The sequence below is a fragment of the Phyllostomus hastatus genome, unplaced genomic scaffold, assembly GCF_019186645.2.
Source record: "Phyllostomus hastatus isolate PE091 unplaced genomic scaffold, TTU_PhHast_1.1 phas_contig_277, whole genome shotgun sequence".
Taxonomy (NCBI): Eukaryota; Metazoa; Chordata; class Mammalia; order Chiroptera; family Phyllostomidae; genus Phyllostomus; species Phyllostomus hastatus.
In genome coordinates this window covers 407,719-423,054 of record NW_025333832.1, presented here as the reverse complement: position 1 = coordinate 423,054, position 15,336 = coordinate 407,719, and the positions used below count along the sequence as shown (strand labels likewise).

The following is a 15,336-nucleotide window of genomic DNA, read 5'->3' as shown; positions in this document are numbered from 1 at the left end:
CAGGGGCTTGGTATCAGGAGTTTAATCTAGTCGAAAATCAGGACCCCCCAGGTAGAAACGAATTGAATAACATGGCAAAATTATGAAAAGACACACCTAGGTCTTGCTCTGTGTTTCAAAGTCCCCAGTAGCTTTCTGGCTTCAGGATGGTAAAGGACCAATTCTCTGAAACTCAATTACTCATCTGAGGAATGGAGGTGAGGGCAGGTAGACCAAGTCAATTGCTTGAAGCTCCCGACCTTGGGTTTCAAGAGTAGCTCTAGAAACCTTTACAGCAGCCCTGGCTGGGACAACGCACTCCCAGGGCCCTGAAGGCCAGAAGGGTACCGTGAGTCCGGGCAGACGCAGACAGACACTTAGACACAAGGGACTGTGTCTTCCCAAGGCTGCACGGGGTCAAACGGAAGGAAGCAGAGTCGAGTCCATCCACCACAGGGTCACCTCCTTCGGGTTCGCACCCCGGTTGTGCTTTAGTTCACCTAACCAACCTCCACCTACCCCCCAACACACACTCCGTTTCTTCAAATGAAACTGCCTATCTTTGCTTTTCCTTCTACTCCATCTCCCATTTTCTCCTTCAGATTTTCCTCATTCCCTCAGATCCCCTCGCTTTTTGCTTTTCCTCTGCCACTTCTCCTTCCCCCTCCCTCAAGGGTCCCTCAGTTTTTCTCCTCTTCATGCTGCCTTTATTCCTCGCTTCCTAACAAGTGAATCTGGAAATTTAAGTTCCCCTTTTCCTCACTCCCTGTGACTGGTGCTGCAGTGTCCTCTCCTCTTCAGGCTGACCAGCTCTTCCCTCTCACCCATCGCTCCTCAGGGGTCCCTGCGCCTCAACTCCCCCGCCCTCGCCCTCTGGGTGTTGTGTGCCTCAATCACCCCAACTTCCCCCTCGACTCCCTAGCGGGTACGCGTCCCCAAGATGGCGCCCCAACCTCACTCCGCTGTCTGACGTCATCACGCTGCCCTCCCCTTCCCGAGCCATCACGAGGAGTTGACACCGAGGTGTAGGAGGCGCATCCCTCAGGGGACTTGAGGGGGCGGGCACTATCAACTCGCAGGTTCCCCGAAGAGAAAACGTCGCTAGTAGATTGGTTGGACCCTGAAGGAGATCCAGACGCTCCACACTATTGGTCCAAGGCTCAGAGACGTAAGCGCCGATTGGCCAAATAGCAGGCGCCAGACAGGCGATGATTGGGCGCGTTTGGACGTCCTCGCAGCGGCCTGGGAGGAAGGTGGGAGGGGCGTCGTTGAGGGCGATTAGGGGCGAAAGCGAGGCTGCGGAGCAGGCGAGAGGAGACGGCGGGAGCTAGAGAGGTTGCAGCTCTAGGGTGGCCGCGAGGGGAGCGGCTGCCCGGGCCTGAGTCCGGGGCGTGCGAGACGGCGGAGGTGGGTGAGTGCTGGCGGGCGCGCGCGCGGAAGGCCGGTCTAGTCGCTCACCCTCCCTTGCGGCCTGCTCTCGCCACCCCGCCTGCGCACTGAGGGCCAGAGGGGGACGCGCGCCGGCGGTGAGTGCGGAGCAGCACCAACCGCCGGCAGGGCGCGCGGACAGCGGGGCGGGGGCAGGGCCGGGGCGGTGGATGGGGAAGGGGTCTATAATCGAGTAATGGGGCTGAGTGGGAATGGTCGGGGCTCGAGCTGAGGCCTGGGTGGGAAGGGAGGCGTTAGAGCTGTCCGTAGGAGGGGCTTCAGGGGTATTCCGAGCGCAGGGTTTGGCCGTGGGGACAGTCCAGGACCTAAGGGGGTGGACGGTTGGCGGTCACTTGGGTGCCCCGGGAGGTTTAGGGCGTGAGGAAAGAGGTAATCAAGTTAATGTAAAGAGAAGATCGAGTTATACCTGGAGAGAATTAAATCGTGAGAAGGATCTTGATGTGAAAGATAACAGGGAATGGACATCCCCAGAGAGCAGATTTAGAGCTGAGGGAGAGGTCTAGGTGTGAAGAATGGAGTTGGGTAAATGTGAAGAGGGATTAAACCAAAGTGAAGGGGGGTTGGGTACCCCTGGAATGGATTGAGAGGGGTCTCTGTTCCAAGAAGGGTTATGTGAAAAGGGTGTTTGGGTGTCCCTAGAATAGTTTGGTTAGAGGTAGCCCTTTTGAAAAGTACAGCGAATTAGGTCAAGGTGAAGAGTAGGAATTGGGTCTTCTTGGAGGGGAGTTGGGGTGGTGAGAGACGTGTGCAGCTGGCAGCGGAGGGTGTCTGGTTATCACTGGAATGAGAATGAACTGTTAGATTAATAAAAAGTTGGGGATCTGGATATTCCCAGAGTATATAATTGGTTGGTGAGAGGGTCCAAATGTGAGGAAGAGGGAACTGGCTGTGCTCTATCTGGGTTAGGGTGGGGGTGGGGAGATTCTACATAAGAAGAAAGGGTCTGGATATTCCTAAAGAGAACTTGGGCAGTGGGAGAGTCTGTGTGTGAAAGGGGTTCTAATTATTGCAAAGGGTAGTCTGGATATCCCCGAATTAGGTTAGTGTGTGTTTGGGATCTTTTTGCAAAGAAGGGGAATTAAAATGATACAAAGAGGGGGTTTGAGCATTCCTGGAATGGGTTAGGGTGGAAGGGGGATTTTTTGCAAAGAAAAAAAGGTTAGGTTAATAATGTGAAGGGGGTCTGGGTGTGTCCCAGAATGGGTTAGGGTAGGTCTTTTTGTAAAGAAAAGGGGCTTGGGTTGATATGAAGAGGGTGTGAGTATCCCAGAAATGGGTTAGGGTGGTTGTAAATGAAGACAGGGTGCTTTAATCAACACAAAGAGGGGATCCGGGGATCCCAGAGGGGATTAGAAATGTAGGTGAGGCCTCAGTGCAAAGAAAAGGTGATAGATGTGACAGGTGTCTGGGTACTCTAGAGAAACAAGTTAGGGTGGTGGGGAAGGGTCTAGGTATCAGGAAAAGGTTAGGTTTTATGAAGATGGGTCTGGGTATTCTGGATGAGGGGTTAGGGTTGAGGGAGAGAGCCTTTATTTGAAGAGGAGGATTGGGCTGTCATGATTAAGTGGGAAAGTCTGGGAATGGAGATTGGTCAGGCCAATGTGAGAAATGCTGACTTAGAGGAAGGAGTAGTTTGATGTAAAGATCCTGGGCGCCAGAGGGAGAGAGTTAGTGTGGGTAGCAGGGGTTGTGTCTAAAGGAGAGTCATTGCATAATGTGAGGGTGCTGAAAGGGGTGGACGCTGGGCAGTTTGAGTGGTCTGGGTATAAAAAGAGGTTGGAGCCTGGGTTGGGGGCGGACAGAGAAAGAGCAAGGTTGGAAGAAGCAGGTGATAAGCGCCTTTGTGGACTCCCCTGGGAGTGGAAATGGGGTAGTGAGTTGGTAGGGAGAGGAGTCAGTGGAAGGAGGTCTGAGTAGAGAGGACACAGGTTCCTGTGTGATAGGCGGGGCCTTGGGTTAGCCATGAGGCCTGGGAGAGTGAGGGATTAGATAGGTGATAAGAAGCTATTGGGTGGAGTTTGATTCCATTTGATTCAGAGGTGAGATTTGGGTAGAATCACCAGAAAGGGACTGCTGGGAAGATTTTGTGTGTTTGGGAGAGGAAGCATTGTTAGAGAGGGGAGTAGGAGTGGAAAAATGGAAGCAAGAAGTTAGAGGTGGATATAGATTTAGGTTGGAGGATGATAAAGGGAAAGAATCCTGGGAAGGACTGAGGAAGCAGTGGCTTAGTTGTGATTTGTCCCCACATCTCCTGTTTCCCAGCCCAGGACCTTGCTGACACCATGACTGAGGAGTCAGAGGAGACGGTCCTGTACATTGAGCATCGCTTTGTCTGCTCTGAGTGCAACCAGCTCTATGGATCCCTGGAGGAGGTGCTCTTGCACCAGAACTCCCACGTACCCCAGCAGCACTTTGAGCTGGTGGGCGTGGCTGACCCTGGAGTCACAGTGGCCACAGAGGCAGCTTCTGGCACAGGACTCTATCAGACCGTAGTGCAGGAGAGCCAGTACCAGTGCCTGGAGTGTGGGCAGCTGTTGATGTCACCCAGCCAACTCCTGGAGCACCAGGAACTACACCTGAAAATGATGGCACCCCAGGAGGCGGTACCAGCTGAGCCACCTCCCAAGGTGCCCCCCCTGAGCTCCAGTACCATCCACTACGAGTGTGTTGATTGCAAGGCTCTCTTCTCCAGCCAGGAGCTCTGGCTGAGCCATCGCCAGACGCACCTCCGGGCCACTCCTACCAAGTCTTTGGCCCCAGTTGTCCTGGGGTCACCAGTTGTCTTAGGGTCCCCCATGGGTCAGGCCCGTGTGGCTGTGGAGCACTCATACCGCAAAGCAGAAGAGGGTGGGGAAGGGGCAGCTGTCCCCTCTGCCGCTGCATCCACCACTGAGGTAGTGACTGAAGTGGAGCTGCTCCTCTACAAGTGCTCTGAGTGCTCTCAGCTCTTCCAACTGCCAGCTGACTTTCTGGAGCACCAGGCCACCCACTTCCCTGCTCCTGCCCCAGAGTCTGAGGAGCCCACCTTGCAGCAGGAGACCCTGACCCCATCACCAGCAGAGGTACCTATGACTCAGCCTGATCCCCTGCCATCTGACCACAGTTATGAGCTGCGTAATGGTGAAGCCATTGGGCGTGATCGCCGGGGGCGCAAGGCCCGGAGGAACAACAGTGGAGAGCCAGGTGGAGCATCCACCCAGGAGCTCTTTTGCTCAGCCTGTGATCAACTCTTTCTCTCACCTCATCAGCTACAGCAGCACCTGCGGAGTCACCGGGAGGGTGTCTTTAAGTGCCCTCTGTGCAGCCGTGTCTTCCCCAGCCCTTCCAGTTTGGACCAGCACCTTGGAGACCACAGCAGCGAGTCTCACTTCCTATGTGTGGACTGTGGCCTAGCCTTTGGCACAGAGGCCCTCCTCCTGGCCCACCGGCGAGCGCACACCCCAAATCCTCTGCATTCATGTCCATGTGGAAAGAACTTTGTCAACCTCACCAAGTTCCTTTATCACCGGCGTACCCATGGGGTGGGAGGAGTCCCTCTACCTACAACCCCAGTCCTGCCAGAGGAGCCTGCCATTGGTGTTGCTGAGCCAGCTCCAGCAGAGACTGGAGAGACAGAGGCCCCGGAGCCCCCTGTGTCTGAAGAGAGCCCAGCAGAGCCTGCTGCCCCAGGCACCTACCGCTGCCTCCTATGCAGCCGTGAATTTGGCAAGGCATTACAGCTCACCCGGCACCAGCGTTTTGTGCACCGTCTAGAACGGCGCCATAAGTGTGGCATTTGTGGCAAGATGTTTAAGAAGAAGTCTCATGTGCGAAACCACCTGCGCACACACACAGGTGAACGGCCTTTCCCCTGCCCAGACTGCTCCAAGCCCTTCAACTCACCTGCCAACCTGGCCCGCCACCGGTTGACGCACACAGGAGAGCGGCCCTACCGGTGTGGGGACTGTGGAAAGGCTTTCACCCAAAGCTCCACACTGAGGCAACACCGCCTCGTGCATGCCCAGCACTTTCCCTACCGCTGCCAGGAGTGTGGAGTGCGTTTTCATCGCCCCTACCGCCTGCTCATGCACCGCTACCACCACACTGGCGAGTACCCCTACAAGTGTCGTGAGTGCCCCCGCTCCTTCTTGCTGCGCCGGCTTCTGGAGGTGCACCAGCTAGTGGCTCATGCTGGGCGCCAGCCCCACCGCTGCACATCCTGTGGGGCTGCCTTCCCTTCCTCACTTCGGCTCCGCGAGCACCGCTGTGCAGCTGCTGCTGCCCAGGGCCCACGGCGCTTTGAGTGTGGCACCTGTGGCAAAAAAGTAGGTTCAGCTGCTCGGCTGCAGGCACATGAGGCAGCCCATGCAGCTGCTGGGCCTGGAGAGGTCCTGGCAAAGGAGCCCCCAGCCCCCCGGGCCCCACGGGCCACTCGTACACCAGTTGCTCCCGCAACAACCCTTGCAGGCTCTGCTGCTGGAACCCCTGCAGCCCCTACCCGACGCCGGGGCCTGGAGTGCAGTGAATGCAAGAAGTTGTTTAGCACAGAGACATCACTGCAGGTGCACCGACGCATCCACACAGGTGAGCGGCCATACCCCTGTCCAGACTGTGGCAAGGCCTTCCGTCAGAGTACCCACCTGAAAGACCACCGGCGCCTGCACACAGGTGAGCGGCCTTTTGCCTGTGAAGTGTGTGGCAAGGCCTTTGCCATCTCCATGCGCCTGGCAGAACATCGCCGCATTCACACGGGTGAACGTCCCTACTCCTGCCCCGACTGTGGGAAGAGCTACCGCTCCTTCTCCAATCTCTGGAAACACCGCAAGACCCACCAGCAGCAGCATCAGGCAGCTGTGCGACAGCAGTTAGCAGAGGCAGAGGCTGCTGTTGGCCTGGCAGTGATGGAGACTGCAGTGGAGGCGCTGCCCCTGGTGGAGGCCATTGAGATCTACCCTCTGGCTGAGGCGGAGGGGGTCCAGATCAGTGGCTGACCCTGCCCATTCCCCTGTTTAGCGGCACCATGCCCTGTTGCTGAAGAACCTCTTCCAACATCCCCTTAAACTTCTGTACATATAGTGCCTCTTTCTCCACTCCTTCTAGCCACTGTGTAAGTTCTATAACTGGATTTATTCTCTTCTGAGGGGTTTTCTGGGGTCCTTGATATGCATAAAGGCACCCCTCTCCCTTCCATGTGTTAGCACTGGTGGCCCCAAGGTGAAATAGTTAATAAAGACTGATTTGGACATTAATGTGCTTTTGGCTAGCCTGGCTGTGTGGGGTGGAATTTGGGAGCCCAGGGACATTTCCTGGCTGCATCCTGAGTGTTGCACAGGGCCTGGCAAGTAGTAGGAGCTCAGTAAATATTTGCTGAATTGAAGAGAACCTGAATTCCAAGGTTAATAAAACTCCTGGGGGGCAGGGACTTCATTCTGGTTCTACATGGAATCAGCATGACTCTCTTGCCACTAGAGGTCCCCACAGTTTCGTAGAAAAGTCTGGAGCCATTTCTGCTGGTGGTGGGAACATTGGGGCAGATCAGGTTCTCGCTACCGCTTTCCTGCACTTCCCTGCACTTCCTGGTATAAGAGTCTTTTCCCCCAGGGCCGTCTACTTTCTCACTGTGGATCCCTCTGGGCACATTGCAGGTCTGGAAAAGGCATGGTCTCCGAGCAGCAATAGAGGAGGGTGGCTCTTGGGACCAGACCCAGCTGTGGAGTTAAAGATTCTAAGGGTTACTGCGGGGCGGGGAGATGCCTTGATACCAGCCTGGAGTTAGTCTCTGGCTCAGCTAACAGATGTGTGTTGGGAGAAGGGTGGTTGGTGTGGCTGACTGATGTTTGAATGTCTGGTTTGTCTCAAGTACTTTCCTGTATTTTTTGGAATATTTTTCAGACTGATCCTGTGAAGAAAACATTTTGCAGGGAAAAAATCTGAAGTCGAAAACTGTGAAGTGACTTGCTCAAAGTCATGTGACCCAGAGAGGGCAGAGCTTGAATTTAAGCCTAATTTCATTTGGTTTAATTGCCCATATGCTTTCTTCTACACTCTGCTGCCCTCCACTCTGCTGCTTTCTACATACTTGGAAGATGGTGGGGAAAGGAGATAGCGTGTGTGACTGGCAGGAATGTTTAGTTGCTTTTAATCTTGTTTGTGAGAGGCATACCCCAAGGAAAACAAGCTCCCCCCGTGATTACTCCAGTCTTTTTGTTAGATTTCTTATTTGGAACACTAGTAAGAGAGAGGTAAAAGGGAAGCTATATTGAAACCAGGGGAAGAGGAGGCTCAAGGGCTCTCCATTCAGCCTCTGCTGCCCATTGGGCCTATGTGTTCCTCTAGGGGCCCTAGGGCACCAGAGCTCTAAGACAGATGGGGTTATCTTGTGGTTTGGGTGAGAGGGAAGAGATTTACCACGGACACACAAGTGATGGGACCAGGCTAGCAACCAGGTCTCCTAACACCACCAGTAGAGATTTTGCTGTTTTATGCTTATTTTAGTTACTTTTAAAAAGAAAAAGCACTCATTTGGCATCCTGAGGGCTCCTAATGAAGAGCAGTTACCTATTAAGCAGTTTTCAACCAGAGTGAATTGGTCCTAGGCACCATCTTTCAGTAATCTCATACCCTGCAGAAAGGATTCGAGCCAAATTAGCCCAGCGTGCTAGACCTCCCCCCCCTTAGTCTCCAGGTGAAGTTTTGTTCTCAAACTGCCTCCTCTCACAAAGACCTATAACATTCTGACAGTTGTATCAAATCAGTACTTAGGACAGTTGGAGGATTTATGCTTGTAAAACCAGCCAAAAGTCAGGCTGAATAAAAAAAAAGACGGGAATGGAGAACAAAACCTCAGGTGCTGGTTGACCCTAAGATAAAGATCCTCTCAACAGAGAAGAAAGGCCTGATGACAGTGAGGTCATCACCCTTCCTCTACTGTGGTTCTTTTTTTTTGAGCCTCCAGAGGAAATTTTGAGCTCCCACCCTGAGGAAAATTGTATGTAAACAAGTTTATGGACAAGACACATTCACCATCACCCTGCTGAAATTTCCATAGTCCTCAGTTTAGCCTGTCAAAAGAGATGGCACTAACCAAACCCTTTTTGGATGCTGGGGTTTGAGTTCCACAGGCAAAGGTTCTCAAACTTGAACATGCGTTAGGCAGTCCTCCTGGAGATTTGGATCCAGCAAGCATGAGTGGGTGAGACCCTGGCACACTAGTTCTGGTGCAGGTCACTTGGCAGACCCCTCTAAGAGCCCTTGCACTGCCAATTTATAGTTGGATATGAAAATGGCATGACCAGAACTGTTGAGGGGACAGAACAGTGGCCCTCTACTTCCAAGTATGACTGTCCAGGAGAGGGCATGTGCAGTGGTAGGGCATGTGCAGTGGTTGGGCACATTACGGGGCTACAGGTGGATGCCTAGTTCAGCTCGAGTGCTCTCAGGTATGGCGTCTGTGCTTGTCACAGGATGGCCTGAGTGACAAAGAGCTTTTGGGTCTATGGTTTCTGACTAAATCCTGAGAACAGGAGCTGGACCCAGTGACTTTCCTCAGGGTATTCTGAGCATCCATTCCAACACCACATCCACCATCCCTACTGACTTGTTTTTGAGTCTTACCAAAATGATGTAGTGCTAATACTTTTTATCTTTTTAAATGATCAAAACTCGCCCTCTTCACTTCTCCTCTTCCCCCATCCCTCACTATTGAATATGCAGAATCCCAACACCTGAGTGCCACACATCACAGGGTGGAACAGGAACAAAGAGACCTGATGGCAGTGAGAAAACCCAGTTTGTGATAACATTTCTGGTTTTCAGTGGTGAGGTCTTGGTGATTAGTCATGGCCTATCCTGTGAAGCTGTTCCTTTCAAATGACTTAGTATGGGCACAGAAATCTGAGTGAGTGTCGGTCCAAAAAAGAAGGACATGTACCTTGTTTCACCAGATGACTTCAAAGTCCTCAGTTTTTAAAGGGTTTTGTTAGTCCTCTGGGGATGGAAGTGGGGAAAATAACTGGTTTCCTGGCGTGCGTGTGTGTGCGCGCGTGCACGTGTATGTGTGTGTGGGGGTTCTCATTGTGCTAGAGATCTGTCCTAAGCATTTATATAATTTAGTTTTTATAACTCCAGGGTAGGTATTGTCACTATTACAAATGAGGACACTGAAGCTCACATATCAAAGGTCCCATCTATAAAATGGCAGAACTGAGATTTGAATTCGGGAATTTGAATTCATTCTAAGTTCTGAGGTTTGGTTTCCTGATTGGCTAAAAATCTGCTCAAGCCTTACTTCTGAGTGAATGTTTACTGAACAGAAGTAAAGCCCTCCCCACCCCAGCACATACATAGCCACCCCCCATACCCTGACTTTTCCCCACCACCCTTCCAAGAACAGAGAGGAGACCAAGGGAGAGCAGGCATCATTTCTCTCTGTACAGTTTTTAATTTTTTATTTTTTGATGTTGTTCAGATGAATGACACACTCAAGTTACAAAAATGGGGCCTTAAAAGAAGCACATTGTACAATGAACAAGCAGATTGGAGTTAAGAACACTGAAACGCTAACCCGCTACCACGAGAAGAGACAGGAAGGGGGCACAGGATGGGAAGGGAGGGGCTACCAACACAGGAGTCAGACAGAACTGAAAAGGGGGGCTAACTTTGTGAGAATGGAGGAAAGGCAGGTCTCCAGGGCCTAATTTCCAGATGCCACTTCTTGGTCTCCCATCCCCATTCCAACCTGGTCAATCAAATGAGTAGGTGAGAAACACCTACCCAGCAAGGGCTGAGCCAATCAGATCTTTACATGGTGGGTGGGGGAGTTACCTAGCCCTAGTGCAGCCTTGGATTTGGGAGGTGATGGTGGCAGCAGTGGGATAAGAAGCCGGTAAAGATCCAGCAGAGAGGAGTTGATTGAAGATCAGGCCCCTGCTTTTCCCCAAAGACTCCTTCCCCCTTCCCCACATGATCCAAAGGCCTTCTCTACAAGTTGTTGAGAGAGGCCCCCAGTCACCCTGCAATTATATAAATAAATAAATACTGAGCCCCTGGGCGTGGAGTACAGGCTGGGGGAGAGGCAGCAGGGATGAGGAAAGGGGAGGGGAGAGGAAGGGGGAGGCAGAGGGGAGGGGGTCACAGACATAGTAAATAGTTGTCTCCGTCCCAGCAACACTTCTGTCTGGATTTTTCTCTCCTTTTTGTGTTTAACAAGGAGCTAACATCTCAAGGACAAATACTTAAAAATATACATTATTTTTTCCTTTTTATTTTGTTTCGCCTTTGTCATCGTCATCTTGCTTTGGAGACTGCTGAGGTCAAAGTTCAAACCGCAACGAAGGAACTGCGGCTTGTTTTGTGTATTTTTTTAAAATTTTTATTTTTAAATTTTTTTCGCTTTTTTTTTCCAACGTATAAAAAGGTAGCGGAGTTGTCTGTGGGTTTTTTTTTTTAAATGGTTAAATCTTTGGTTTGTTTCTTTTTTGTCTTGGAGGCCTTTATCTCTCGCACTTGCCTTTCCCACTCAGAGACCAGTGGGGGCCCGCGTGTCTCAGTCTTGCTCAGTCTGTCTCACTCTCTCACTCAGTTCCCCCTACCCTGGGCTAAAAGGGAGGGAGGCAGCCTGGAATCTGGGTGGGTGAGGAAATCTAGTCAGGTCAGGAGGTCACCCCCATACTTGGCTTGGGTGTGGGGCTTGGAGACCCTTTCTCTTGGCCTTTCCCAGGGAGAAGTGTGGTAAACTCATATCCTTCTCCTTCCTCCTGATCTTAGCCCCGACTCATACAGGGGCCTGGGTTCCCCATCTTCACCCACCCCTACTTACAACCCAGCACCTCCCTCCTAGAAGAGAACAGAGACAGGTGTTTTAGTTACTGGCGCTTTTTTTTTGGCACAATTAAAAGGCCCACCGTTAGGATAGACCCAATCTCTGTCCCTCCCTCAAGCAAGAGGTCATAGTTGGAGAAAAGAAACTCACCACCCCTTTTCTCCAATCCATTCATCTTCCTCTCTTTCTAGCCCAGGCCCCTGGCCCCTCACCTCACTCATCTCACTTAGCCCAGAGCCTGGCCTGGAGTCCCCCCCAGCCCCCACATAATATCCCTCAACCCCCCAACTCTCTCGTTCACACACAGACACACGGACACAGGCTCTGTACAGACCACAAAATAAAAACGATGAGATAGTTTTGTTTCCCGGAGTCGAGACGGGGGACTGGAGTGGAAGGGGCAAGAGGGGGGTGGGAGGCATGAATTCCCCCATCACCTTCCCAACCCTGGTTCCCTCCTGCCCCCCAGCCCCTTGCCCTGGCTGGCCCCCAGCCAACGATATTTGGTTTCCTTTTTTTAACATTAAAGTTCTATGAGGTATTTGGTGCCTTATCTCGAGTCCTCGGGGGAGGGGGCCCGGGGGGAGACCTGGGGCACACTTGCCCCTCCCTCCCACCCCCTTCCCAATATTTGGTTTCACAGCTGTAGTTAAAGCTTGGGATTTGGTTATTTTTCCCCCACCCAGGAATTTCCTTTTATTCTTGTTTTTATTTTCCCAGTTATGGGGGTTGTACGGGGAGGGTCCCCACCACCCTGTCTGCATGGGGGTCCCTCCACCAGTGTCAGGGCATCAGCCCATCCCTGTCCCTACTTCCTCCTCTGCTGTCTGCCCCACTACTCCCCCCACACGGGTTGGGGAGAGGTCCCAGGTGGCAGGACTTGATGGGGAGGAAGCAGGATGAAGTGGGTGGTGGTGAGTCCTGGATTTTTTTTCATTTTTTTTCCATTTTTTCTTTTTTTTTTCTTTTCTTTTTTTTGTGTTTTTTTTTTGTTTGCATTTTTTTTTTTTTGGTCTAGAATCATAGTTTTTGTTTGAGTCATCTCCACCATGCCTTCCATGCTGCCTGTCTTCTCGGAGGGGTTTTTGGTTGTAATTCCTTCAACTTTGCTCAAATGTCCTTACTGTCTGTTCAGGAGCCCTTGGCCCCCCTCTCCACCCTTGGGCTGGGGCCCAGGCCCTCTCAACAGTCTCTTCTCTTCAGGAAATAATAATGGACAAATTCAGAGGTAGGGTGAGGGCAGGGAGTCGGAGATGCTTACATTCCGGTGAGGACAGGCCAATGGCAGGCCAGGCCCCGTCATGGGTGCCAGGGTCATAGGGGTGGCCACCCCATTGCTGCCCAGACAAGGCACCCCAGACCCCCGCAACAGCCGAGTCTCTGCTGCCTCCGTGGCCCAGCCCAACAGTTTCATTTCCCGGGTGGGAGAAGGGAGACGAGAGAAAAAGAACACTGAGGCCTTGGGGCCTTAGGGTGGCACCCGAGGCTCTATCTGCCTCTCCTCGGAGTGTCCAGCAGCACTGTCTCCCAGGGCGCTCCCCTCCCTCTGCTACACTCTGCCCAGTGAGGGGCGGGGCCACTCTGATTTCCATGGCTCGTGTCCTTCACAGCAACACTTTGGTTTGAGGAGAGACATAGAAAGAAGAAGATTGAGAGAGGTAAGAGAAGAAGGAAGGAAGAGGGAGACAGAGACAGAGGCGAGCAGAGAGAAAGGACACAGAGGAGAGAGGACAGATGGAAGAGAATAGAAAAAGAAATCAAAGGAGGAATCAAACCACCCAAAAGTTTGTTAGTTTTCCTTCGTCCATTCTTTTTGTCTTCTTATTCCTTTTTTCCTTTTTTAAAGCTTTTTCGGTTGATTGGGGTGGGGCAGGGAGTATGGGGCTCTTTACCCCAGTCCCTGACACCCTCTCTCAGCCCTGCCCACCCACTTCCATCTGCCCTGGCTGAGGGACAGGCCCTGCCCCAGCCGCCCCCCCTCCGGCTTTCCCGAAGACGACGTCCATGAGGTATTTGTGAAGAGAAAGAAGCATCCGTCCTTCTATCCGCGCCTTAGGGACCAAGGGCCTGGACCATTGGGGCAGGGCTTGGCTCCGCCTCGCGGCTCCTTCTTATACTTTAAGAGTCCTCATCTTCTTTCCCTTAAATATATATATATATATATTCTTTTTTTTTAGTTTTAATTTATTGTTTGTTTGGTTTTCTGTTTTTGTTTTTGGTTCAAAACTTTGTCGGCCTCCACAATAGCAGGAGGGCAAAGTGGCTCCCAGCGGTGTCTCCCCTCTGTCTGTCATTGTCGAGATGTGTCTAGGGCTGAGCAAACACAGGATCCAGGCAAGACCCGAGGGAAGTCTCATGGGAGCACTGCCACTACAGTGCCCTCTTGGATGGGCACCACAGGTCACGGCACTGTCCCCGCCACATGGACCCTGATGGGGATGCCATCTCGAGGAACCCCACCACTGGGGTGCGTGCGTGTCTGCATGTGTGTGGGGGGAGAGGAAGAGGCATCTGCCAGTGTCAGAAGGGCATGGGGTGGGGGCGGGGAGTGAATGAGTTCTCTTTTTGGTTTCTGGTCAATGTCAAAGAACGTGAAGGATTCCACGGATAGGCACTGGAATATGATTTTTTTTTTCAGGGAAACTGACAGACAAGGATGGAAAAAAAGACAACTTGAATGCCCTCACCTCCTCCCCTCTTGCCTGGAACTTCCACCTTCCCATGGGCTGGGGAGGGGGAAGATCCCAGAGCAGGGGAGGCTGACCTGGTGAGGGTGGGGGGGATGAGTGAGAGCTAGAACTTGGCAAAATGGCCTAGCCCAACCTTCCAAGGAAAAGGGGGGAGGTACAGGGATGAAAAGTCATCCCAGGCCTCCCCCTGCACTCCCCTGGCTGGGGTAGGGAGGAGGTTAAAGTGAGACCCCCTGCCTGGGTGAGGAGAGCTGGGGGTCCAGGGGGAGAGAGGGACACATGGTAGGGACACATTCTGTTGAGCGAAACGCTAAAAATTCTGTACATCCTTTGGATGAAGCTACTGAATATTTGGTGTAAGGTTGTTCAGGCTTTCTCTTTCACCTTCTTGGAAAGGAACATTTGGCGGGTGGTTCTGAGCCCACCCTTCCGCCCCAGGCCGTGCCCTGTCTTCTCTAGCCCAGGGCTGGGGTCTGAGGCTAGGAGGCTGGCACGGTCTCTTTTTCCTTCTTTGGCCCCCGCTGGGGAGGCAAGGTTGTGGGTGGACCCCACAGCCAGGGTCTCCGCGTGAGGTCCGCCTCACAAGGCTTCTCGGCCCCTGGCTGGGGGTTCTTATTTGGTGTCATAGCGGTGAGGGTGAGCACACTGAGGTCTGGCTTGCAACTGGTTTTTGGTTTGTTTGGTTCTATGGGGGAATTTTTGGTCTGTTTTTGGTTTTTGTTTGTTTTTCACCTCTGGTTCCTTTGGGGCAGCTGGTTTCTGTTGTGATTATTTTTGGTTTTCTTTGTTGTTGGTTTCTTTCTTTCTTTCTTTCTTTTTTTGGTTGTTCGATTTTTTTGGTCTTTCCTCCCTTGTCACTTCTGCTCCGAGGACCCTCTGCGCCCCCACCGCTGGCCTCCTCACCCTCTCCTGGGCGAGGGACCAAGGTGGAAGCCAGAGGTGTAGGAGGGGAGGCATGGCGGGCCTTCACTCGGGCTTGGACCCTGACTCCGGGCCCCCTGGGCCTCCAGGGGTCTGTGCTGCGGCCTCACTGCAAGTGGAGGAGGAGGATGAGGATGAGGACGAGGAGGATGAGGACAGGCCAGGAGACTTGCTGGAGATGGAGGCCGCCACAGCTGCAGCAGCTGCCGAGACCAGGCCCACGCCAGGCGGGGCGCTGAGCAGGGGCAGCCCAGCGTGGTTCAAGAAGAGAGGAGAGGTCACCAGGCCGGGGCTCCCTGGGGCGGCGCCGGCTGCCCCCAGCACCAGGTTCCCGCTGCCGTCAAGGCTGGTAAGGGGCAGGGTTCCACCAGAGGCCAGGGCTGGCAGGGAGAGAGAGAGGCTGGGCTGGCGGTGCCTTTCAGCATCCTGCCTGCAGCGCCCTGTCTTTCCATCAGCCCCACTGACCCCCATGAGCAGCCCTCACACTTTCCCCGAAGG

The 15,336-nt window shown here is 52.9% G+C and overlaps 2 protein-coding genes across 19 annotated transcripts in view; one reads left to right on the top strand and one right to left on the bottom strand.

Moving 5' to 3' along the window:
* The first annotated feature begins 1,240 nt into the window (after window positions 1–1,240).
* Window positions 1,241–6,656, top strand: ZNF574 (zinc finger protein 574). 3 transcript variants are annotated; one of them, XM_045838299.1, is made up of 2 exons: window positions 1,241–1,386; window positions 3,691–6,656. In XM_045838299.1, exon 2 carries the CDS (start codon window positions 3,711–3,713, stop codon window positions 6,396–6,398), a length of 2,688 nt encoding a protein of 895 aa, XP_045694255.1. In that variant the 5' UTR covers window positions 1,241–1,386; window positions 3,691–3,710; the 3' UTR covers window positions 6,399–6,656. The 3 variants fall into 3 exon arrangements, with proteins under 3 accessions (XP_045694255.1, XP_045694254.1, XP_045694256.1); XM_045838298.1 differs by having other exon boundaries at window positions 1,241–1,390; XM_045838300.1 differs by having other exon boundaries at window positions 1,379–1,505.
* Window positions 6,657–11,894: 5,238 nt separating this feature from the next.
* Window positions 11,895–15,336, bottom strand: part of POU2F2 (POU class 2 homeobox 2) — a 35,990-nt gene continuing 32,548 nt past the window's right edge. For 10 of the 16 annotated variants that reach the window (XM_045838270.1, XM_045838271.1, XM_045838272.1 and 7 more), the window contains one exon: window positions 11,895–15,218. In XM_045838270.1, coding sequence (XP_045694226.1) covers window positions 14,884–15,218 — 335 coding nt within the window. In that variant the 3' untranslated portion in view covers window positions 11,895–14,883. The remainder of the gene's footprint in view (window positions 15,219–15,336) is intronic. The other 6 variants (XM_045838280.1, XM_045838282.1, XM_045838283.1 and 3 more) reach the window with 1 other exon arrangement.

Excerpts from the sequence above, each read along its gene's own strand:
- ZNF574 (XM_045838299.1), top strand. The coding sequence starts at position 3,711 with ATGACTGAGGAGTCAGAGGAGACGGTCCTGTACATTGAGCATCGCTTT.